Consider the following 26,963-nt stretch of genomic DNA (forward strand, 5'->3'; position numbering starts at 1 on the left):
TCCTCTCAGGGTCAAGGAACTTTGTTCCATGAACGTAGGACTTTATCTTGATTAGTGGGGACTTCCTCTAAATTAAAGGGGTATGGGTTCTCTGAGGGCAATTCCTCTTTCTCCAAGGTTCTCACTGCAGTGGGGGAGAGGAGAGGACCTGGCTCCATGAGAAAGATCCCTGAGTCCCTGGTTAGGAAAAAAGCCAAGGTTAAAAATATTTTTTATTGAAATATATTAATTTACAATATCCTATTAAAGTGTGCAGCAAAGTGATTCAGTTATATATGTGTGTGTGTGTATTCCTTTTCAGGTTCTTTTCCTTTCTGTTAGGGATTCCCTGGTGGCTTGGTGGCTCAGAGGGTAAAGAGTATGCCTGCAATGCTGGAGACCTGAGTTCAATCCCTGGGTCAGGAAGATCCCTTGGAGAAGAAAATGGCAACCCACTCTAGTATTCTTACTGGAAAATCCTATGGATGGAGGAGCCTGGCAGGCTACAGTCCATGGGATGGCAAAGAGTCAGACATGCCTGAGCGACTTCACTTTCACTTTCCTTTCTGTTGATAGGTGATTACAAGATATTGAGTATAGTTCCCTGTGCTGTACAGCATGACCCTTGCTGTTTACTTATTTATATGTTTGTGTGCATGTGAGTGTGCTCCGTTGCCAAGTCTGACTCTGCAACCCCATGAGCTGCAGCCCTCCAGGCTCCCCTGTCCATGGCATTTTCCAGGCAAGAATACTGGAGGGGGTTTCCATTTCCTCTTCCAGGGGGTCTTCCCGACACAGGGATCAAACCCACATCTCCTGTGTCTCCTGAATTGGTAGGCAAATTCTTTACCACTGCACCATCTGGGAAGCCTCATTTTATATATAGTAGTATGTGTGTATTAATCCCAAACTCTAGTTTATCTTTCTGCCCACCTTTCCCTTTCGGTAATCATAAGTTTGTTTTCTATGTTTGTGAGTCTACTTCTGTTTTTAAAATAATAATATTTTTAAAATAAGTTTATTTGTATCAGTTTTTTTTAAGATTCCACATCTAATTGATATATGGTATTTGTCTTTCTCTGTCTGATGTACTTCACTTAGTATGATAATCTCAAGGTCCATCTGCAAATATGTATCTGTCTGATGTACTTCACTTAGTATGATAATCTCAAGGTCCATTCTACAAATGGCATTATTTAATTCTTTTTTTTAATAAGTCAAGGTATTTTTAAAATGCTGTCTTTGACAAGCTTTTCTCTGTGTCTCATGGTTTAGCTTTTTCCTCTAACAGCTTTTCATCATAGTGTTAACCGTCACCATATTTCTCTAAAATTGTGAATGAAAAGGTATCACTTTGTAGGATTCTCAGAAGTAGCACCTGCTACCCTAGTAGTGGGTTATAGTCCAACCCAAGCCTTGTTAGCTCATAACTTGAAAGAGACACCAAGGATTCCCTGAATCATGTTTGTGGTGGCCACTGAAGGATGGTTTACCCGTACCAGGCTTGGAGAAGCAGGAAGATGTGAACGGCCTAGAAACATAAAGGAAGAGATGTGTCAGTTAGGACATAATCACAGCCTGGAATACTTGAAGATTGTTTTGTAGAGGGAAAAATAAATCTGACTCCAGAGGACTGAGCTGAGGCCAGTAGTTGCATAGAGTTAAATTTTAGCTCAGTATCAAGAAGTGCATTCTGATATGAAACTTGCTGAAAATGAAAGTAACTGTTTATTTGTTTCCTAAGGTTAATATAAGAAAACGCCAGAAACTGGGTGGCTTAAAACAGCTTTTTTTTTTTTTTCCCCCTGGGTTGAAATGAATTCTCTCATGATGTTAGAGACCAGAAGTCCAAAATCAAGGTGTTGTCAATGCTCTGCTCTCTCTCTCTGATGTCTTTGGGGGTAGATCCTTCCTGGCCTCTCCCGGCTTCTGGTACCCCAGGTCTTTCTTGGTTTGTAGCTGCATCACTCTAGCCTCTGTCTCCATCTTCATGTGGCCTTCTTCTCTGTGTATATGTCTCTCTTCTTGTAAGGACATCAGTCACATTGGATTAGGACCCAGCCTAATGACCTCATCCTAACTTGGTTATATCTTCAAAGACCCTATTTTATATATAAGGTCATATGGGGACATGCTGGTGGGTAGGATTTCAACATATTTTGGGGGGAACACAATTCAACCCATGACGAGCTGCCTCTATGGGAATAAGTTCTTTATCCCTGGAGGTGTGTAAATAGAATCAGAGTGAGTTCCTTTTCAAGATGCTTAAAGAGATCTAAGCATTAAATAGAAAACAGGACTGGATGACTTCTAGTATCTTCGTTCAAGCATGGCATTTCCTAATCCTCCTAGTCCTGTTCTAAAGGGCTCTACTAAGTCCAGGGACCACCCTTAGTCTGGTCTTGGTGAGATGTCACATGCACAGTATTACAGTCCAGCTTCCGAATATCATTCAAAGGCATTTGGATCTTTATTTCGCATTCTTGAAGTGCATCAGTGGCGGGCCTTTCTTCCGTTCCCTGCAGCTGCTTCTCTTGGAATCTCTGTTTCAGTCAGCACTCTTTGAGTCATACATGACAGAATCCTAATTCAAAGTAGTTTCCAAATAAAATATTCCCTTTTCTCAAAAATCATGAAGTCCAGGAGTTGTTCTTTTGACTTAGACTCCATTTCTCAGCTCCACTTTCCTCTGTATTGGCTTCATTTTCTGGAAAGCTTTTTCCATAAATGACCACCAGTACCCTTAGGCTGAATTTTAGCAGTTTAGCAAACCCACTGGGAAAGGTCTCCCTTTCCAGCATTCTAAGCAGAGCCGCAGGGCTGGCTGTCATTGAGCCAACCCTGTCCCCTTGCATTTGTCACATGCTCATCCTAAACTCATCATCGAGACTCTGTTCACTTCCTGAAGAAGGTAATTGAGGAATGGAGGTAACCCCATGTGAATCACACAGACTAGGAATAGAGAATGATAGCGTCCCCAAAGGGAGATTGGGGTGCTGTTGACATAACAAGAGGGAATCAGTGTTAGGGAGGATAGCAGCAGTGTCCACTATGATTCCTTTATTTGTTCCCTCAAGCACTAGTTTCTTTATGTAAATAGATAGACAGACAGATAGATAGACACCGGGAAAACAAATAGGGAGAGACAAGCTGGAGAGACAGGAAAAAGGGAAGGGAAAACCGAAAGAATGCTAAGCTGCCTGGGTTTTACCTGTCTACCCGTCTGTCCACCTATCTATCCATCCATTCATCATCTAGCCATTCATCTGTCTATCCATCGCTCTAGCCAGCCAGCCATCCGTCCATCAGCCATCCATTTAGCTATCTATCCATCCCTCTATCTATCTAAAATCTAGGCAGCTTAACATCTCTCTTTTGGTTTGCCCTCCCCTATTCCTCCTGCTTCTCCAGCTTGTCTCTTCCTACTTATTTCCCCAATTCTGGATTATAAATGCCTAGCTACTGAGCTGGCAAATGCTGATCTCTCCTTAAAGGGCAAGAAAGGGAGAGAAATGGAGCCAACCAAGACTCAGTTCCTTGTAACAGCTGAGGGGAGGGAAGAAGGGAGAAAGTCACACTAATAATTTTGTCCCCATCATATATCAAATCACCAGAGTGAGCTTGTGTCATTTTGAGTTACGGGTGCTTTAAAAATTTGCATCTGTGTCCAGAAAAGCAATAGATAAATTTGCGCATGATGGTGAAAGGAGACTTCAGGGTATAAATATTCTGATGCAGCGTTATGGGTGCCTCCCAAAAATCAAAACAATATCTGTGTTTCAACTTCCAGACTTCTTTAGTGGATCAAGCCAAACTCCCAAATGGGTTTTTAAACTTGAGAAACATCAGGCTTGTTTGTTTCCAACCACATAAGCACTCTTGAATTGAAAACAACACAGGCTCATAAAACAATATAAAAATTAATTAATATCTGTGCCTTCTGCCTTCAACACATTCAGCCCCGTGGCGGTTCAGACTCAAAGTCTGTAAATAACCACCCGCTGGCCGCCTCCCTTACCCCTGCTCCACATGCACAAACAGCCTGCTAAGAGCATTTAACATCCCGGCCAAGAGCTTTGGCCCAGTCTCTGGAATCCATCCGGACCGCCTCCCGCTTCCCCATCCTTCATCATGAGTCTCGCTTCTCCTCACTCTGACCCCGAGGGGAGGCTCTGATGCCACAGCCCGCTGTGGACCCCATTCTGGAGGTTGTCCGCGGCTCTGCGTCTGTCAGCTCCAAGTCAGAGGCTCTTCTGGTTTGTGCCCTGACTCTCTGTTACCCAAGTGGATTCATTTGCCAGGGCTGCCTAAATCGCACAAGTGTCTATTATTTGCTCACAGTTCTGGAAGCTCGAAGTCCAAGATCAAGGTGTCAGCAGGTCAGGTTTCTTCCGAGGCCACTCTGCTCGGCTCGCAGTGACCCTCTTCTCCGTGCGTCTTCGCGTGGTCCTCACCGTGTGTGCCCCAGTGTCACTCTGGGTCCAAACACCCGCTCCTTAAAAAAAAACCGGTCGGATTGGATTAGGTCCCACTTGGACAGATGCATTTTCACCTAATCTTCTCCTTAAAGGCTCCACCTTCAAATATATTCACATTCTAAGGAGCTAGAGGTTAGGGCCTCAACATAGTTGACTCAGTTTGGAGGACCACAGTTCACCCCATGGCACCAGACTAGCTGCCTCACTACCTACAGGCCCACAAATCTGCTAAAATCTGCAGAAATTTCTACAGAAATTCCCATGGAGCTAAAGTAATTTCTATTTAAGAACTACAGTAATCGGGGAGGCGGGGGGGTGGCAAGGAAGGGACCAGATCATCACTGGTATTTGTAGAAAAAATAGTTAACTGAGTAAGTTAGCAGAGGCACTAATTATGACCCCAGCCATGTAAAGACATTGAAAACTTTGATTTAGATCCAGGGATCTGCTTTTTCTCCTGGTAGCATTTTTCTTAGCTACAATCTGCCTTGCTGTGTATTCCTAGAAGCCATTTATTTAACAGGGAAGTCAGTATGGCATCACAGAATAAAAAATAATAATAACTAACATATATTGAGTGTTTGCTCTGTTGCTGGCACTGAACTGAGGAGTTATCTGTCCACAGCAATACCCTAAGAGGTTTCTATTGCCATCTTCATCTTACAGGTAAAGAGAACTAAGGCTTAGAGTGGTGACATAACTTGCCATGGTCGTGTGGTTCTCCTGCCAGTTCAGTAATAAGTTACTAACCAGCTTTGGTCAAATCCATTTTTTCAACTGATGGTTTAAATCCAAACTACTTCAAAAAATCTTTTAAAAAGTGGAAGGAACTACTGTACGGAAAAGAATCTGAAAACAAATATATATATATATATACACATATATATATATATATGAAAGTGAAAATGTTAGTCGCTCAGTCATGTCTGACTCTTTGTGACCCCGTGGACTGTAGCCCTCCAGGCTCCTCTGTCCATGCAATTCTCCAGGCAAGAATACTAGAATGGGTACCCATTCCCTTCTCCAGGGCATCTTTTGTTCCTGTGCGTGTGTATCACTTGCTATACACCTGAAACTAACACAATTTTATAAATCAACTAGACATCAATTTTTTAGAAAAAAGTTTGAAATGGGATTAATTCACAACTTTTCTCAGTCTCCTCATGAGGGATATTGTGGCAATTAAACCAGATTGGGATGGCAGATTCAGATGCCATTAAGGGCCAGACGGTCAACATTAGTGAGTGACATCAACCCACAAATAAAACGAGAGGGTGGTGGAAACTGAGGCCTCAGAGCAGGCAGATCTCATGGATAAAGCTCTTGGCAGTTGCTGCCAGGTAGAGCAGTGGCTGCTGGGCCTAGTTTTGCCAAATCTTCTCGTTTTTCTCAAGAGATACTAGATGTTTGTGTCAATTCTAAAGAATTTTTAATCTTGGCAACTAAATCACTTAAAGCAACAACAGAGCCTTGCAGACTTGACAAAGCATACCTACAAGCTGGAAGGGTCACCATTTGTAGCTTCTGGACTGATGATAGTCCTGAGAACCTTTCTGAATTTTCCAGAAGGTTCTTCTAAAAATATATCCCCCCCCCCAATATACTTTTACTTGATTCAGGTAGGTTTTCTGAATGGCCGAGTGAGCTCCCAGGGGTTACCTGATAGCACCACAGTGCCCCACCACCCCACGGAAGCAGAGGAGGCATTGGCAGGAAGCCCAGAACTCAGGGCAGAAATGTAACATCCTGGCCACCTAGCCAAGGGATGCCCCATACAGCAAGGGAGTGGGGCAATGCTGTAAAGCAGATGGCCCAGAGAAAACCTCCTTCCAGACCACCACCTTCCTGAGGGCCTGGAACCAGGTCTTCCCGCCTGATTCTCCCCAGCCCAAGCACTATGCCAGACACAGAGAAGAAATGCAATGAGGTCGGGAGGGATGTGAACACAGTTACATTTCTGAGAAGTAATGGTGGTGATGATATGGAAGACGGATCTGATTTGGGAGACCTCTGGAAACCTGAACTGGTGCAGTGGAAGTGAGGCTGGAGAGGAGGCAGCAGGTGGGAAAAGGCATGGTGGAGCCCAGCTTCTTCATGTCTCCAAGGGCCATGCTCTCCACTGTGCCTTCCGTCCATGGCACTCTTTTCACAACCAAGAGAGGGAAAGGGTACCAACTGGGTGATTGACCCTCCAGAGAGTCCAAGTGAGTGAAAGTCATTCAGTCACGTCTGACTCTTTGTGACCCCTGGACTGTCCATAGAATTCTCCAGGCCAGAATACTGGAGTGGGTAGCCTTTCCCTTCTCCAGGGGATCTTCTCAACCCAGGGATCAAACCGAGGTCTCCCATGTTGCAGGCAGATCTTTTACCAGCTGAGCCACAAGGGAAACCCAATAATACTGGAGCAGGTAGCCTATCCCTTCTCCAGTGGATCTTCACAACCCAGGAATCGAACGAGGTCTCCTGCATTGCAGGCAGATTCTTTACCAACTGAGCTATCAGGGAAGCCAGCCAAAGAGCCCAAGGACTCTAAATAAGTCCATGTCACTATGCCCTGTCTTCAGTGGATCTCCTTTGCACAAGAACTGGATCCAAGATGGTGGTTTGGCTTTGTACATAATTATTTTCACTCTTTGCCAGTTTAATTTTATTTTTATTTATTGAAGTATAGTTGATTTACAGTATGTTTAATTTATTTAATTTTATATGACATGTTTGGGGACTAAATATCAAATATCTTTCCAACCTCTAAACCAGGCTGGCAGGGACTTTCCTGGTGGTCCCGTGGCTGGGACTCTGTGCTCCCAATGCAAGGGGCCTGGGTTCTATTGCTGTCAGGGAGCTAGATCCCATATGCCATAACTCAGACTGGGGCAGCCAAACAAAGTATTAATAAATATTTTTAAATCAGGCTGGCAAAGCTAATAGGATATTGTGGAGACTATAACGGAATCCTTACTGGACTTATTAGGGGAGCTCCCTTGAGTGATAATATCTGCAAATTAACTTGAGGGTAAACCAGGCTTTAAGCTGTTAATTCTCTAAAGTCTGAGAGTGTGCTAAGTCGCTCAGTCGTGTTTGACTCTTTGCAACCCCATGGACTGTAGCCCACCAGGCTCCTCTGTCCAAAGGATTCTCCAGACAAGAATACTGGAGTGGGTTGCCATTTCCTTCTCCAGGGGATCTTCCTGACCCAGGGATTGAACCCACATCTCTTAAGTCTCCTGTGTTGGCAGGCAGGTTCTTTACCACTCTCAGCGGGGACCCTGAGTTTGAACAGTCCCTTGAGTTTGCTGCAAGGAGCAGGGTTGCCTAAAAAGGCTTTAATTTCTGAGAACTGGTTCGGGTGAGCCCAAACAAACCATTTTCAAAATTGCCTCGGGCCTCCAGTGTCTTGTAAAACTCATTTTCAACACAAGCGTGATCCTTTTTGCGCTCATTTTTGTGCATTTGGAATCTGCCTCCCACTTCATATAAAATTCACCTTTGAGAATCGAGCAAGAGATGAAACACCTAGTTTCCCATTTACCCTCAGATACTGTCAGTGAGAAAGGCTTTTTTCTTCTTCAAAGGAGGTCTGAGACTCCAGAGCATATAGCAGATCATAGCTGAAAAGTAGTTGTAGCTTCACACTTCATGGGTTATGCATATGTGTATACATGGGTCTACAGTTGTGCACACAAGCACAGGTGTCTGTGTGCGCATGTGTGTGTGTACGTGTGTGTACATGTGTGTACATAAAAGTGTGTGCATGTGACAGGCAGGTATGTGCGTCCATGTATTGTCCCGGTCTCAAGAGGATCCTTGCCCTTCTCACTGTGGACACCTTAGTGAGCAGAAGTGATTAGTAACAGCCTCATATAGAGCTTTATTCACATCCCAAATGTGTTCCTTACTGTTATGTGTTCTTGGGCAAATTATTTACTTCTCTAAGCTTCATTTTTGCTACCCAAAAAATAAAGATTAAAAATAGGAGGGGACATATGTATACTTATGGCTGATTCATGTTGATGTATGGCAGAAACCAACACAATACTGTAAAGCAGTTGTCCTCCAATTAAAAACAAATAAATTTTAAAAACTAATGCCTACTTTATGTAGGGTTTCTGATTGTTAGGTAATACATGTTTAAGCACAATCAAGAGCACATAATTAGCTCTCAGGAAATGATAACCTGCTATTTTTATTGTTGTTACTCCTTCCTACCACATGCTTACAGGGAGAGAGCAAGCTATGTATTTTTTTTTTTTTCCCCAGCCCAGGGTGCTCTGAGTTTCCACTTCTCTACCACATGCTTGCCTCTGAGATCACCCAGGGTTTTTGTCCCAGGGTTTTCTTGAGGAGTGTCTGAACCCAAGGTGGAGCTCAGAGGCACTCAGTTCTTTCAGAGTCTTAATCCTTGTCCATCTTTCAGAGGTTCTGCCGCGCAGGGCACCCTCTGCAGAACTTGGTTGTCACGGCATCCCACAGGACTGTGCCCGGAGCTTTTCCTGTCTGAAAGGAGAACCGCCCCATCCTAGCTGACCCAGAGAGGCCCTATAAACCCCTCATGACTGTTTGCTGAACTGCCCTGGGCTGGATTCAGTGTCAGCCTCAGCTTTACGTGTCTCCAGAAACCCCACCACAAAGCCTTTATTTGATCTGCTCAGTGTGAGCTCAGAAACCATCTTGAATGGGAACCTCCAGGAAAAAAATTACCCCTCTGCAAATCTTGTTTTTTTTTCAATATGTCCTCAAATTTCCTGTTTACCAATCCCTGAAAACAAGAGATCTTTGGGGATGGTGGTAAGGTAACTCGTTAGGCAGATAACCTCTGAGGTCAGAGTGCTCATTGCATCACTTGCTAGATTACTTCTACATTTTCTAAGTCTCAGTTTTCTCCTCTGTAAAGTGGGGATAATATTATACTTGCCTCATATCCCTGTATTGTATGAGGATTGAATGAGGTGATACCTATGAAGACCAAGTGCTTGACTCATCAGTTTAGCTGTCATGATTGATATTATTGTGGCCATGCTGGTGGGGAGAGCAGTGGAGTGGAGGGGGCATGGGGAACACTCAACAAGACATTGAGGTCTTATTTTTGAGCTCCCTGAACATCTACCCCTGAGAGGCACCCAGACAAACTTCCTTACTTGGGAAGGTATAGGAGTTGGACAGGGGCCAAGACCAGTGGCCTCAGTGAGTTTGAGGAACATAACTCATAGTTCAAATGGTAAACTTTCTCTTTTCCAGTGAACTCTCCTCAAAGAGGGGATCAAACCAGTCAATCCTAAAGGAAATCAACTGAATATTCACTGCAAGGGCTGATGCTGAAGCTGAAGCTCCTGTTCTTTGGCCACATGATGCGAAGAGCCGACTCATAGGAAAAGACCCTGATGCTGGGAAAGATTGAGGGCAGGAGGAAAAGGGGGCAACAGAGGATGAGATGGTTGGATGGTGTCGTCAACTCAGTGGACATGGGTTTGACCAAACTCTGGGAGATGGTGAAGGACAGGGAAGCCTGGCGTGCTGCAGTCCATGGGGTTGCAAAGAGTCGGACACAACTTAGCAACTGAACATCAACAACTTCTCAATGAGAGCAGCCAAGAGAGGAGGGGAATGCCCCTGCTACCATTGCTTCTAGAGACCCTAGGACCTGGCCCTTCCATCTGCCCCAAGAAAGAGAAAGCTGGGGCTCTGGGGCAAGGATGAGCCACCACCTGGAGTTGGGTGAGCTGGGGTGGGGTCACATCCTGCTCTGGTCCTCCAAGCACCCGGGTGGGGCTTCCCATCCAGAGGAAGCAAGTCCCATCAGCTAATCCTTGGGTGGGGTTTCCCAAAGCCAAGTATTTAGAGGCAAATCATTGTTCTAAAGTTCCGCTAAATTTTAATAACCACCATGTGAGAACTTTTCAAAGAACAAAGTGAGATTTTTTTTTTTCAAACCCAAAGGGAGCCAACGACGATTAAACGGAGAAATATCTGGCTGAACCTCAATTCCAAGACTTGAAGAAGGAAGAGACTTTAGACACAGAGGGACCCAGGCTCTAACCCCGTTCTTTCATTGTGATCGATGAAATTTTCACAATGGGTCCATGTTTTGTATATAAGATGGTTGCTGTTCAGTCGCTAAGTCACGTCCAACTCTTTGCAACCCCAAAGGGTGAGGTGGGCATGGAGGTGGGGCTGGTGAAGGGTCAGCCCTGTCTTCGAGGCACACAGGGTCTCACCACCCAGATGTTCTATATCTGGTGACTGCACCTCCAGGGGTTTAATGGCAAGTACCTAGAGCCACTAGGACTTGCCTGCCTCTGGGAGAAAGGACCAATCACAGCCTGTTTCTTCAGCATCTAGAGTGAATCAGCTCAAAAGTGGGACTGTTAACTGTTACCAACCTGGATCCTTGGACTCTTCCTTCAGTAGAAATTGATTAGAGGCCAGATGAGAATTGTAGGAAAGGCTTTACTGGGACTCCTGCTCCACGACAGGGTGATAACAAGGAACAGGTGCCGTTGCTGGCTCCCTGAGAGGAGCTGCTTGGGTCCTTAAATGGGGTAACAACAGGGGTGGGTCCGTGGGTTGGACAGGAGGCATAGCTAAGGTGGCATGCCCATCCCCTTGGTGGTACTGTGGGGGGAGGATCGTCAGCACACTGCCTTTGCTCCTGGCATCTCAGAAATGACAGTGTGTGGCCTTTTTGTATCTTATTGTTCATAATTGCCCCAAATGTGCAAACGTGCAGTTATTTTTAGTTCCTTATTGTTTCTTTGTTTCTGTTGCTTGAAGATTTGTCCAGGTGCAAGCACTCCTGTAATGGGTCCCGGGTCCCAGCCCCTGTCATTACCAGCTCCCTTCATACCCTTTCCTTTGTGTTTCTCTCTTCTCCTTTGAGTGAACTCTGCTGCTAACTAGGCCCCACTCTGAAGCTCCCCCTCACCTGGCTGCCCCCAAACTAACATTGCTCATTTAACAGACACTGGCGGAGACTAACTGGGCATCAGGTACACTCCCTGTCCACAGGTCCTTATGGGTTAGTTGCTAAGGGCCTTCTAAGGTGGCATGAAGGAGCCGATTCTATCACACAGACACGCTTAAGGGCTTTTCCTGCTCAAGCCCAAAAAGCAGGGCTAATGATCAGGGATGTGAGTTCACAGCAGAGGGAGGAGGTGGAAATGTCACTCTAGAGGCTCTTTAGTTCTTCTTCCCTTTCAGCCATAAGGGAGGTGTCAGCTGTATAACTGAGGTTATTGATATTTCTCCCTGCAGTCTTGATTCCTGTTTGTGCTTCATCCAGCCTGGCATTTCGCATGATGTACTCTGCATATAAGTTAAATAAGCAGGGTGATAATATACAGCCTTGGCGTATTCCTTCCCCAATTTGGAACGAGTCTGTTTTTCCACGTCCAGTTCTAATTGTTGCCTCTTGATTTGAATATAGATTTCTCAGGAGGCAGGTCAGGTCATCTGGTATTCCCATCTCTTTAAGAATTTTTCACAATTTGTTGTGATCCGCACAGTCAAAGTCTTTGGTGTAGTCAATAAAGCAAAAGTAGATGTTTTTCTGGAACTCTCTTGCTTTTTTGATGATCCAACGGATGTTGGCAATTTGATCTCTGGTTCCTCTGCCTTTTCTAAATCCAGCTTGAACATCTGGAAGTTCACGATTCATGTACTGTTGAAGCCTGGCTTGGAGAATTTTGAGCATTACTTTGCTAGCGCGTGAGATGAGTGCAATTGTGTAGTAGTTTGAGCATTCTTTGGCATTGCCTTTCTTTGGTGTTATAATGAAAACTGACCTTTTCCAGTCCTGTGGCCACGGCTAAGTTTTCCAAATTTTCTGGCATATTGAGTGCAGCACTTTTACAGCGAGAAGCTAAAGGCAAAGGAGAAAAGGAACGATATACCCATTTGAATGAAGAGTTCCAAAGAATAGCAAAGAGAGATAAGAAAGCCTTCCTCAGCAATCAACGCAAAGAAATAGAGGAAAACAATAGAATGGGGAAATCGCTCAGTTGGGTCCAACTCTTTGCAACCCCATGGACTGTAGCCCTCACTCCAGGCTCCTTTGTCCACAAATTCTCAGGCAAGAATACTGAAGTGGGTAGCCATTCCCTTCTCCAGGGGATCTTCCCGCCCCAGGGATGGAACCTGGGTCTCCCTCATTGCAGGCAGATTCTTTATACTGTCTGAGCTACCAGGGAAGCCCCAAAGCATTCTATATCACACACCCCAGTGGGAGGATGACAAGGAAGGTGTTAATCTGTTTCTGCTAGTGGTCTTAGCTCCTTCTATCTCTCTGGGCATCTCCAAACATGGAGAAATCCTAGAGTTTCAAGATCTGTATTTTTTTGTATAACATGATCCTTAGTACAAGCCAACAGCAACATCTCATACTTAAAAGGAGAAATGGTCTGTTCTAAAGCTGGAACAGAAGTGGTTCTGTTGGGCTTTCTGAAGTATGGTGCTAACTGGACTGTATGGGAGATTTAAGGGATTTTCAAGGGCAGTTTTGATCATGCAGCTTTGTGCCTTTTGTCTTTAGAACCGAAATCCTTCATGAGATGCAGCTGACCTGTGCAATAAGCGCTGAACACAGTGGAGTCAGAGAGTGGCCCCCAAGGAAAGTATGGGCTGTTAAAACCTGCTTAGGAGACAAAATTTAAAGGGTAGAATTTGTTTAGAGGATAGAACACAGATTTATCTAAAGACCTTGCTATAATAGGAACTGGAGGTGGGTAGGAACTGGAGATGGGAGGGGATGGCAGGTCTGAAAGGGCTCCGTCCATCCTTTCCTGAGGCTAGGCTATGTTATACTAGTGTAATAAACAGCCCCAGGCCTATGGCTTAAAATAATAAAGGTTTAGTTCTCACGCATCTGACTTGATGGCCCTTATGGGTTGGCCATATCTGTGCTTTATGTTACTCTCTTAGTTGGGCCTTACGCTAACAAAATTGTCACTGTATGGAACACTGCCTTTCACCATTTTGGAGGGGAAGGGTGCCCTGGAGGGTCTGTCATCAGCAATTAACTGTTCCAGCCCGGAAGCGATCGATGCCACTGCACCCATACCCATCAGCCAGAACTAATCACCTGACCTCACCAACTCTAAGGAGGTTAGGAAGTGAAATCCTGTTATGTGTCCACGAGAGGAAGGAATAAGGGGGAGCATTTGGCGAAGAGCACTTGTAACCCCCTCAGCCACCTGCTTTGTCCAACGATCTATCTAAAATCTGTGTGGATAGATGGGCTAGAGCAGGGGTCCACTCTCTTGCAAATATAAGAGTCTATGCTGATTTGTCTTTCTCTCTTTCTTAACCTGCTTTCACCTCGTGACACATGGTGATTCCAGCGGGTCTGGGCACAACCGGCACCCTCCCGTGCAGTGCTCCCCTTTCCCTCTGGGCCTTGGACCCTTCATTTTTATTTATTTTCAGTACTAGCCAGGATCAGAATTAAGGAAGTCAGCCCATGTTCCCTGGATGCCATCAGTTGCTTCCTCACCAAGCCTCCTTCCTTTTGCTTGCACTATCCTGTCAACAATACATGTATTATTCCCAACAGAAATCAACAGAGAAGGGCCAAGACAATCAGCAGAGTGCACCCTGGGAACAGAGACCCAGGGATGTGGGCGCCAGGGAACTGGAAGCTTGGGCAAAGGGATGTATTTATCTGACTGTGAAGCTAAATAAGGAGGTATATAAAAAGCAACAACAACAAATTCATGGCAGATATGATTTATTGCTGCAAGATCTTTATAAAACTCTCCCTGATGGAGTATTTATAAGAATCCCTTAGCTACAAGTAGATGGGTCTCAGTTTTTCCACTACAGAGAAAGGCAAAGTTATTCTCTTCTGGGAGAGAAAGGTTGTTTTTTTCCTGAAGGTTTGATCCAGCCTTTTAAAAATGGAATAAAAATAATATAGTATTGCTAGGGATTGTATGAATAATATAAAATATGGTTTTTTTAAAAAAATTGTAAGTAAGATTGAGCAAAGGGAGAAGGGAAGCTATAAAAGTGGTTATTTGAAAGTACAGTAGGTAAAACTACACTAAGTGAATTACATATATTCTATATTATATATCAAATTATATATTGATAATACATATGAATTGATGTCTCATGTCTCTTTCGTATGGCCATATGCTGCTGCTGCTAAGTTGCTTCAGTCGTGTCCAACTCTGTGCAACCCCATAGACAGCAGCCCACCAGGCCCCACCGTCCCTGGGATTCTCCAGGCAAGAACACTGGAGTAGGTTGCCATTTCCTTCTCCAATGCATGAAAGTGAAAAGTGAAAGTGAAGTCGCTCAGTCGTGTCTGACTCTTAGCAACCCCATGGATTGCAGCCTACCAGGCTCCTCCGTCCATGGGATTTTCCAGGCAGGAGTACTGGAGTGGGGTGCCATTGCCTTCTCCCTATAGCCATATATCCTGTAATAAATACAGTATTGCTTACGAAAGGAATGATTGTAGCAGAGGAAAAATTGTTCCCAAAATGGGTTATAATATATAGAGATGGAAATTAATACTTGTAAATGAATTATATGCAACAAAAGGAATTATATTTGCACAGTTAAAGATAAAAGTGCTTTATTTAAATGATTTTCATGTATAATTTTGGTGATAGATTATATCTTTCAGCTACTGGTAGAATAATGTTGCTTGACAAATCATCCCAAAACGGAATCACTTTTATTATCATGCATATGCAGTTGAGCTGGGGATTGGCTGATCTAGACTTGGCTTAGCTCCAAGGTGCAGACCGGGTTCAAGTCAATTCCCCATGACTCTCATTTCCTTTAAAATCAACTGGGGCATGTCCTTCTCATGCTAGAGCAGAAGAGCAAGAGGGCAAATGTCACCACACAAGCCCATTTCAAACCTTTGCTCGAATGATATCCACTAACATCCTATTTGCCAAGGCAAACATCAGTAGGACAGGGAAGAAAATTTCTCCCACAGTGGGAGAGAAGGGCTCCAAACATTTGCTGAACAATAATTCATATTAGGGACTTCCCTGGAGATCCAATGGTCTGGACTTTGCGCTTCCAGAGCAAGGGGCACGGGTTCGATTACTAGATGGGGAACTAAGATCCCATATGCCACACAGCGCATATGGGAAAAGTCAAAAGCGCAAAAAAAAAGTCAAATTATTCTATAATTAAAAATCATATATTTGTCCATGCCCAATATCTGTGTCTCTCTGCTGGCCACACAGCGCATATGGGAAAAGTCAAAAGCGCAAAAAAAAAGTCAAATTATTCTATAATTAAAAATCATATATTTGTCCATGCCCAATATCTGTGTCTCTCTGCTGGCCAGTTCCAGTAGGTACCAACAGTGGCTTAAACCAGAAAGGGTTTTAGTTAAATGCAAGATATGTCTGGGAAATAATTTGTTCGTGTGGAAACAACATTTCTTTCCCAGAAATGTGCATTTAAGACAAAGCCCACAACTTTCCTGAGAGGAAATTGTAGGGCAAGTCATCAAACTTCTCTGACCCAATTTCTACAACCCAGTGAGAGACAACTGTTTACACTCTGCAATAAATTATAGCCCATGGATCTTGAGTAATCCATGGTGCACAATTCCTGTGAAATGAAACTCTCAAGGATTCAGAATATAAAATAAGGCAATGCAATCAGTGCTAACATATTAAAATTGAATTAATTTCATATTAGTTTATTTAAAGTGTCATGTAATTGCAAACTACTCCTATAGTTTCACCCCTGATTGTCCAGTTGATCCTTAGAAAAATGCCAAAGTATAACAATCTTTCCTAGATACATCTCTGGTTTCTTGACTTAGCACAGAGGCTGGAAATGCACGTCTCATGAGCCAAATCTGGCCAATGCCTGTTTGTTGTTTTTTTTTAAATAAAGTTTTATTGGAACCCAGTCATGTCCATTTGCTTATATGTTATCTCTGGCTGCTTTCTCTCAATAATGGCAGCTTTAGAAGCTGCAACAGAAGTGGTCTGACCACAGAACCTAAAATATTTACTAAGTGGCAAACAGAAAAACGTTCCAGTTCTCATTTAGCATAATGCTTGACAGTTGAAATGTAGAATTTGGGTGATTCACACAGGTCTGGGATGAATATTGCCCTTGAGTTTTCCTTAGGGAAAATTATACAAGAAAATCAATATTGTAAATTAATATTAAATAGTTTTAGTCTGTTCTAAAAAATAATCTTTTTAATACTTTAGGCTATGAACACTCATATCCCAGTAGGCAGTTGTTATACCAGTTATAAAATTTGTATCTGCTTATTGAAGTAGACCCTGAGAAACTCTACTGAGTGTTACCTTCTTAGCTTTTAGGAAGATGACTTGACTTGCAATATTGTTTTTAAAAATAACCGGTCATTACTTCAGACTTTTCACTATTATAGACAATTCCACCTCCATGCACACACACAACTGCATTTAAATTAGTGTAGTTTTACTATATTGTGATGTGGGCTTTTCAAACAGAAGCCCCTGATATCTTTTTGGAGGCTGGAGAGAGCAAAACCTTGTCTCTTGCCAGATGTCTCCTCTCAGAGCCTGTCTGACAGCTTAAGAAAAAAGGAGCTAACATGTATTAAGACTTGGGGAGAAACATATATAGATTTTAAACATGAGTATAAACTCAGTTCTTTTCAGCAGGTGTGTAGAATCTAGGACAGTAAATAATCTGGAGTCATTTCTATTGGGTATTGAATTAGATTCAGATGGACAGATTTCTGTGTTATGGGAGTCACTTTAAGCCCCACATAAGACCTCAGTATGAGGCCTAGATTCTAGAGGAGTTCATTTTAACGTCTTCTCCACTCTGGACTAGGAATAGCACTTTCTATAACATACAAGATATATATATATATATATCCTGGGGTTAGGGCTTCCCTGGTAACTCAGTCGGTAAAGAATCTGCCTGCAATGCAGGAGACCCGAGTTTGATCCCTGGGTTGGAAAGATCCCCTGGAGAACGAAATGGCAACCCACTCCAGTATTCTTGCCTGGAAAATCCTATGGACAGAGGAGCCTGGAGGGCTATAGTCCATGGGTTGGCAAGAGTCAGACATGACAGCGATTAAACCATAACATACAAGATTTAGATGACGACTCCAAACTTGGAGATTAGGTGAAAACAAGAGGTGCTGACTGACCACATTTCTGAAAGGAAGCTTTCCTGTTAACTGCCAGGCAGGTGAACTGTGGATAATCACTGATTTCCTTTATACGTCACATGGACTTGAAAGCTGCAAAGTAGTTTCCGTCCATGCCAACTGAATGCACTTGCCTCAAATGGCACTCATTTTTTTTTTTTTCAGGAGTTGGGTGGGAGAGTGTGCTGCTAACACGAGATGATATAACCTCAGAGGCCATAGCATCATCCAGCGCAGACATGACTGTCAAGGTAAGGCATCCTTTCTCTAGTGTGATTCTCTACGTGCATCTCTATAGCAGGGGCCCCAACCCCTGGGCTACCAGTAACCTCCTGTCAGATCAACATTGGCATTACATAGAAAGAAAGTACGTGTAACACACTTGAATCATCCTGAAACCATCCACCCCCACTCCTTGTCCATGGAAAAATTGTCTTCCACAAAATCGGTCCCTGGTGCCAAAAAGGTGGGGGACCGTGGCTCTGGAGGAAAGTGAGCCTATGGAGGATTTCTGGGGGTAAAATGAGTACTACCCCTCACCCCACTGGGGTTCTCTATTCACTGACCTCAGTGGGTCAACTAGAATAAGATTTGCTGAAATTTGGGGCCTGCATTAGGAAATCACCTGAAAACTAGAATCCAAGACTTGTGATTTCCAATGGACTGGTTGTAGGGTCTTCAGTAAACGTCTACAGGTTGACTGTCTGCAAGTGTAACCCCATGGGGACAGCAAAGCAAATCTGAAAATTCTGAGCTGAGAAACTCGGGCCCCACTGTGCATTGTGAAGAAAGGTCAGAGGCATAAAGTAGCTTTGATCTTGACTCAAGATTTCCACTGATGTCAGCGGGAAGGCAGCACATGGCCCACTCCAGATGGAACACGCTAATGGCCAAAGGTTTACAAAATGAGTCATCTGGAAATCAACCTAATTATCACTGTTCAAATTAAATGCATGAATTTGTAATCATTGCCTAGATTAAGGAGTCTGTAGCAAAATATATCAGACACCATTACTTCCCTTCTATTACTGGAATAGACACAAAGGAACAGTCTTCCTCTCTTGGAATTCTGTTTATACAGGGAAGCCTGGCATGCTGCAGTCCATGGAGTCGCAAAGAGTCGGACACGACTGAGCGACTGAACTGAACTGAACAAAGATCGGGAGTGGGAGGGCTTTCTAACATTTTTGCTTGAATGAAAAGAATTTAAATAAATGCCACTTCGAAAGTTTTCTTGGAAAATGGAAACGTAATATCCTTTTTTAATATTGAGATATCACTAGAGATTTCACTCTGGATTTTTTAGTAGAAGTTGTATGAAAGAATATACAGGATGAATTTATTCAAGCTTTTCTTTGTAAGGTGATGGCTGAATTTGTGTTATCTGTTAAAAATGTTAGAGAAAGCAAAGAAAAATACAATCATGAAATGTATTATAAGATGGAAAAATAGCCTGTTGGTTAAATGAGTCAACTAATCTAGATAATAATTATCCAGTGCTAAAAATTTGTTTGCTTGTCATTATGTTTAGTTGAACTTATAAGTTAAAAATATATATTGTAATGATGTATTGGTATTTTCCTAGCTATTAGTGCAAAGTCTGAGAAGTTTGAGAAATCTTTGGCCGGGTTGAATTGAGAGAAGTGGCTGCTGATAGTAGAATTTGATGGATTTAGATGTGCTATTTTGAAATTTGTCATGATTTTAAGAATTAGTTTCTGAGATGTATTGCTAGTCTACCTGCAGAGTTTGTTTTGTGAAAGCAAATGGTGTATTTGGATATAAACAGATTTTGCCCAAGTCCCATTTTATAAGGCTACTGCATAATCAGCGTGCTCCTGGTATAAAGATCTTGACTAAAGTTGTATTTGGGTCTGTTCAACTTTGATGTCATCCTCAACCTCTCTTTCTGTCTTTTTTTATTGAATGTGCATGCGTATGTGCATGCTTAGTCATGTCTGACTCATTGTGACCCCCATGGGCTGTAGCCTGCCAGGCTCCTCTTTCCATGGGAATTCCCTGGCAAGAATATTGGAGTAGGTTGCCATTTCCTTCTCCAGGGGATCTTCCCAACCCAGGGATCGAACTCGCATTTCCCAAGTCTCTTGGCAGGTGGATTCTTTACCACTGAGCCACTTAGGAATCTTCTTTTATTGAATACCTGGGAATATTTTATAGGAATGCTGCTGCTAAGTCACTTCAGTCGTGTCCGACTCTGCGAGACCCCATAGACGGCAGCCCACCAGGCTCCCCTGTCCCTGAGATTCTCCAGGCAAGAACACTGGAATGGGTTGCCATTTCCTTCTCCAATGCATGAAAGTGAAAAGTGAAAGTGAAGTCGCTCAGTCCTATCGAACTCTTAGTGACCCCATGGACTGCAGCCTACCAGGCTCTTCCATCCATGGGATTTTCCAGGCAAGAGTACTGGAGTGGGGTGCCATTGCCTTCTCCGATTTTATAAGAATAGAGGATTTTTAGTTCACAAGAACTGAATCTATTTAGAAGAAAGAACACTATATACTTTGAAAAGTTAAGCAAGATAAAAATATATTTAATACTCCAATAAATCCCTATAAATATTAAGTTCCTTTATTAATGCCAATCTCTTCTCAATAAAGGATTCTTGAAACTTCTAGATGAATGTAATTTAGGGAAATACTTCTTTTTAGATTCTTCTTCATTAGATTTCCCAATTATAAAAAATTATCAATTTTTTTTCCCTTCGGTACTATGCTTTTTCCTACCCCACACTGCTTTATATATCCATCGTGCTCTTGTGTCTTTTTTTCTTTTAATTTTTACTTTTTGGCTGTGCTGTGTGCTATCTGGGATCTTAGTTTTCCAATCAGGGATTGAACCCACACCCTCTGCATCAGAAGCAGTGTTTTAACTACTGGACTGCAAGGGAAGTCCCCCTCTTGTGTCTGTCTTAAAGTTTTTTTTTTTTTTTTTTTCTGTGTCTATAAGTACCTGATCTTTGTTAACTACAGATTTGTCATCATATATTCATGTTACTTCATCATATATTCATGTCAGCTTCCCTGGTGGCTCAGATGGTAAAGCCTGCAATGTGGGAGACCCAGGTTTGATTCCTGGGTTGGGAAGATCCCCTGGAGAAGGAAATGACAATCCACTCCAGCACTCTTGCCTGGAAAACCCCGTGGGTGGAGGAGCCTGATAGGCTACAGTCCATGGGGTCGCAAAGAGTCGGACACGACTGAGGGACTTCACTTTCATTCATGTCACTACAGGCTTCCCAGGTAGCACTAGTGGTAAGGAACCCACTTGCCAATGCAGGAGATGTAAGAGACGCAGGTTCGATCCCTGGGTTGGGAAGATCCCCTAGATAAGGGCATGGCAGCCCACTCCAGTATTCTTGCCTGGAAGATTCCATGGGAAGAGGAGCCCGGTGGGCTACAGTCCATAGGGTCACGAAGAGTCAGACGCAACTGAAACAACTCAGCATGCATTCATATGTCTACAGCTATTCCTGCTTCTGATAGCTATTTCATGTATCCCTGTAATATCACCTATCCCTGCTTTTGGCCCTGGGAAAACAAAATATTCTGTTAAAATATTTATTACAGTAAAAGTTGATCCACTGACATTTCCCAAGGGGAGTATCAGCAGAAACCACTAAAATTCTTTGGTTTCCTCCCTATTACTCTTCTTGCAACAGACATACCTTTCTTCATGTGTAGAAGTTTTCTTTCTGAAAAAAGCACAGCATTTTTTGTGATGTCAGTGGTCTGAATGTGGTTTTGTCTACTATATGTACCCTTTTAATACCATGTCTTATTTTGAAATGACAAAGTCATGCTTCTGAAAATATGCATGGCTCAGATGAGTGAATTCATTTATAAACAAACTGGTCATTCTGAGCAATGTTAAACTGTGTGGGCATGCTCAGTTGTGTCCAATTCTTTGTGACCCTATGGACTTTAGCCCACCAGGTTCCTCTTTCCATGGGATTTCCCAGGCAACAATACTGGAATGGGTTGCTGTTTCCTTCTCCAGGGGATCTTCCCAACCCAGGGATCAAACCTGAGTCTCCTGTGTTTCCTGCATTGCTGGTGGATTCTTTACTGCTGAGCCTTCAGGGGTGCGGATTTGCAAAATGGACGGCTTAGAGGAAGTATACTGTATAGAGTGGATCCCCCAATCCTGGGGAAGCCCAAAGTTGAACTAAGAGCGTTTATATTTAAAACACCCTGTAGATACACTGACACAGGTAGGAGCATCGTGTAGGCTTGCTCAACAATTTTAAATTACTATTAGTAGGTTGAATGGTGAATCCCTTCCTTCCCCTCAAAACCATGTGTCCAAGTCCTAAGTCCTGGTACCTGTGACTGTGACCTTATTCGGAAAAGGAGTCTTTGCAGATGTAAATAAGAAAAGAATTTTGAGGTGAGATCATCCTGGATTAACCAGGTAGACCTAAGTCCAGTGACACACGTTCTTATGACAGCAGAGGAAACACAGAGACAAAGGTTGGAGTTCCATGCAGCCCAAGGCAAAGAACACCTAGAGCCACCAGAAGCTGGAAGAGACAAGGAAGGATTCTCCCCTAAAACCTTCAGAGGGAGCAGGGCCCTACGAATTCCTTGATTTTGGAATTCTGGTCTCTTGAATTGTGAGAGATGAAGTTTCTGTTGATGTAGGCCACTGAGTTTGTGGTAATTTGTTACAACAGCCCTAGGAAACCACTGTGCTCAGATCTACCCCAGAATTATACCTACTCTTCTAGATCGTCAAACCATAGAGGCCAAAAGCCAGTATTCTACACGTCCATCACCATTTTCTCATACTATGCTCACTCTTTACAGGGCTTCCCAAGTGGCTAAGTAGTAAAGAATCCGCCTGCAATGCTGGAGATGCAGGTTCCATCCCTGGGTATTATTGCCTGGGAAATCCCATGGATAGAGGAGCCTAGAGAGCTGCAGTCCATGGGGACATAAAAGAGTCAGACATGACTTAGTGACTAAAACAACAACAACACCCTTTACAAGTTGTTTTTAACTGTTCTTGTTTGAAAGAGCCATTAACCTTTTTCAGCCTGAATCACGATTCACTAGAAGAAAAGGGTCATCATATTTTGGGATGACTTCTATATTATGTTTTCATCTGTTTTGCTGCTTGTCTAGACATTGCTTTTAAAACCAAAGTATGGATCAATACTTTCTGAAACTTGCCTGACCGTGAGAATTGTCTGCAGCAGTATTAAATATACACATAAATAACTTCCCAGGCTTCTCCTCTCAAAATTCAGATCCAGAAGAACAGAGTGTGAGAATTAGCATTTTTAACAAGCGCTTGGTGATTTGGGGGATCAGTTTGGGAAAATGTTGTTTTGCATTTCACTAAAGCAGTATGGGGTGTGGTCATATGATCCCTCCATTGCCCTTGGCTTTCTAGTTGTCCAGCTGGCTAAGACAATTGGCTACAACTGACTAAGGCTCAGAACTGCAATTTCATTTCTAGTCCCATCTTCTACTATGTCTGTCTCTGGATCCATCTTTGCCCTTTGCACCCAGCCTATTTGTAGCCAGAATGATCTTTTAAATCATTCTGCAAATCCATATGATCAGCAGTCCTACTCCTGGGCGTATATATGGAGGAAACTCTAATTTGAAAAGATACATGCACCCCCGTGTTCACAGGAGCACTATTTACAATAGCCTAGATATGGAAGCAACCTAAATGTCTGTAGCAGATGAATGGATAAAGAAGATGTGATACACACAAACACACATACACAATGGAATACTACTTAGCCATTTAAAGGAATGAAATAATGCCATTTGCAGCAACATGGATGCAACTAGAGATTATTCTACTAAGTAAAGTAAGTCAGAAAGAGAAAAACAAATAGTATATAATATCAGTTATATGTGGAATCTAAAATATGGAACAAATGAGCTTATCAATGAAACAGAAGCAGACTTATAGATACAGAAAACAAACTTACCATTACCAGAGGGGAGGAATATGGAGTTTGGGATTAATAAGTTCACACCACTGTATAAAATAAATAACCATCAAGGACCTACTGCATAGCACAGGGAACTGTGTGTATTCAATATCTTGTAATAACCTATAATTATAGAGCCTAAAAGTATATGTGTATATATGTACATATATATGAAACTGAATATGTATTTACATATATGTATATAACTGAATAACTTTGCTATACACCTGAAACTAACACAACATTGTAAATCAACTATACTTCAATTAAAAAATAAAGACCAAAAAAAGGCAAATCTGATAACATACCCCTGCTTAAATCCTGGCCAGCCTTCCAGTTGCATTAGAACCAAAGACCTAGCTCAGGCAGGTGCTGTGTCTTTAAAAAAACCCATGGCTTTTTTCAAGGCTTCCTTTCTCTTCCTCTTCCTTCCTCTCTCTCCCAGCCTGGCAAACCCATCTTTATATTCAAGTCTCTGGCTCAGATATTGGCCGTTTCTGACCAGTATTGTTGGTCACATGCTCTCACAGGCCCTAGTGTTGCTCCCACAGAGCCAGGCACATAAATAACCATCAGTGTCCTTGAACAAGATTTGGTCTTCCCTGCCTGAATGTCATCTCTGTGAGGACCTGCATCCCAGCACCTAACCGAGAGTGTTAGTTATTGCATGAGCAAATATATGAATGAACAAATGAAGACACATCTCTCTAGACTGCAGTTAAGGGAGACCACTGGCCTTCCTCAAGCCTACTTACTCCCTTGTTCTCACCTGATAGTCTGTCTCTTCTACCTCCCAGCTTCTCTCTCATGCTAGAATTTTTTTTTTTTCTGAAATGTAGTTGATTTACAATGATGTGTTAGTTTCAGGTGTACAGCAAAGTGATTCAGATACATATGTGTGTGTGTGTGTATGTTCTTTTTCAGATTCTTTTCCATCTAGGTTATTACAAAATATTGAGTATAGTTCCTTGTGCTGTACAGTTAGGTCCTTGTCGGTTATCTATTCGTATGCTACTGCTGCTGCTACTGCTGCTAAGTTGCTTCAGTCGTGTCCGACTCTGTGCAACCCCTGAGACGGCAGCCCACCAGGCTCCCCCATCCCTGGGATTCTCCAGGCAAGAACACTGGACTGGGTTGCAATTTCCTTCTCCAATGCAGGAAAGTGAAAAGTGAAAGTGAAGTCGCTCAGTCGTGTCCGACTCTTGGCGACCTCATGGACTGCAGCCTACCAGGCTCCTCCGTCCATGGGATTTTCCAGGCAAGAGTACTGGAGTGGGGTGCTATCGCCTTCTCCAATTCGTATGCTACTTTCCTTTATATTTTGTTTGTTTTTCACTTCTTAGAGCCTCTAAATCACAGTTCTTTTTTTTCTACAGTTCCTTTTTTAAAAACGTAATTGAGCCATAATTTACATACCATAAATTTCACACATTTAAGTATACAATAATTTCTAGTAAATTTACCAATGATTACCATAATCCAGTTTAATAATATTTTCATCACTCCAGTAAGATCCCTCATCTATGCCATCAGTTTGTCTCCATTTCACCTCCAGTCCCAAGCAAACACTAACCTGATTTCTGTCTCTGTAGCTTTGCCTGTTCTGAACATTTCAGGAAAATGGAATTCTTTTGTGTCTGGCTTCTTTCGCTCCGCCTGGCATTTTTGAGGTCCATCCGTGTGGCAGTCTCTATCTGTGTTTCCTTTAATGCTGAGTAGGATTTCATCTCAGGGACGCACCAGAGTTTCGGTTTATTCTCTAGTCCATTCCTAAGTCAGTGGACTGTGAGGTGGTTTCCACTTTTGGCTATTACGAATAATTCTGTTACGGATATTCTCAAACAAGTCTTTATTTGGATGCATATGTTCATTTGTTGTGGATATGAACCTAGGTGTGGAACTGCTGGGTCACGTGGTAAATCCGTGTTTAACTTTTGGAATAGCTGTCTGATTGTTCTCCAAAGTGGCCGCCCCATGTTGCCCTCCCAACCAGCGGTGGATGAGGGCTCTGATTTTTCCCCGTCTTACCAGCGCTCGCTAGCGTCTGTGTTTTGGTTGGAACCGCCCCACTAGGTGTCAAGCAGCGCCTTACTTACTGTGCTTCTGATGTGCATTTCCCTGAAGGCTAGTGATGCAGAATATATTTTCATCTGCTTATTCGCCATTTGTATACAGTTAATTTTTCAATGGCTTGGTTTCCTTTATGTACAAGAGGGTACGTTCTGTTATTCTCTTATTACAGGTGTGTAGTCATTTTTTTCCGAGTAAGGGACCCTCTTCTTAACGATGAGGGGAGGGGGTTCAGTTCACATTTCCCTTTAGGATCACTGACACCTCTCCCACCAGTGCCCTGGGAAGGAGAGGGAGTGTCTCATCAATCTTTCCATTTCTTTCCCTTTCTTTTCTCTCTCTCTCTCTTCTGTCTGGTTATTTTCCTCTTACATCTCAGCTTTTTAAATATCATCATTTTTAGCCTATCAATGTTATATTTTTTATTGTGGTAAAATACACATAACAGAATTTTACACTTTTAACCATTTTTATGTAGCATTATGTCATTTGTACTGTTCTGCAGCCATTACCACCATCTACCTCCAGGACTTTTTCATTATCCCAAAGTGAAACTCTCCACCGATTAAATACTAATTCTCCATTCTCTCCTCCCTTCAGCTCCCAGCAACCACTTCAGTGTTACAATTTATAGGTAATAATACCTGTCTTCTCAAAGGCAGCTTTTAAATACATACTGCTAAGAACTCCGGAAGTTGGTGATGGACAGGGAGGCCTGGCCTGCTGAGATTCATGGGGTCGCAAAGAGTCAGACACAACTGAGTGACTGAACTGAACTGAACTGAACTGAAGAATAAAAAGCAAAAAAGATGGCTAACCCTCAACTTAACATTTTAATATCCTCTGGACAAGGCAAGCTAGAAAGGCAGTCATTTTACATGCATACAAGAACAGTGTCCCAGAATAAAGTTACTGGGAGGCGGCTGCATGTCAGCTTTTAAAGGGCTTTGCTGGTTACAGAGCTTCTGTTCTTCTGAGGAGTAACCTGCCCAGCCCTGGCATCCTGGAAGTGTCTTGCCTTTGTTCAGCTGGCTCATTGCTAGAGCCACCGATAGCATCTGTCTGGATCTGCAATGTTTTCTCAAATTGTGTTTATTTGATGATTGTACAGAACGACATCAATCCATGTTAAAAGAAGTATCTCGGGCTGATATAAAATGATTTGACTGCCATTTGAAATATACCAGCTAATTCCCAAATGCCTCTTCACTTTACTCTTACATTTGTTGCTGTTTTTCAGTCGCTAAGTTGTGTCTGACTCTTTGTGACCCCATAGATTGCAACACGCCAGGCTTCCCTGTTCCATCACTATCTCCCAGAGTTTGCTCAAATT

At 42.8% G+C, this 26,963-nt stretch overlaps 1 protein-coding gene across 2 annotated transcripts in view; it reads left to right on the top strand.

The window, feature by feature from the left end:
- The window catches only part of PALM2 (paralemmin 2), a 379,963-nt gene that overhangs the window by 207,619 nt on the left and 145,381 nt on the right, over positions 1–26,963 (top strand). For both annotated transcript variants that reach the window (NM_001435193.1, NM_001371509.2), the window contains 1 exon segment: positions 17,755–17,840. In NM_001435193.1, coding sequence (NP_001422122.1) covers positions 17,755–17,840 — 86 coding nt within the window.

This window comes from Bos taurus, chromosome 8, assembly GCF_002263795.3.
Source record: "Bos taurus isolate L1 Dominette 01449 registration number 42190680 breed Hereford chromosome 8, ARS-UCD2.0, whole genome shotgun sequence".
NCBI classification, from domain to species: domain Eukaryota; kingdom Metazoa; phylum Chordata; class Mammalia; order Artiodactyla; family Bovidae; genus Bos; species Bos taurus.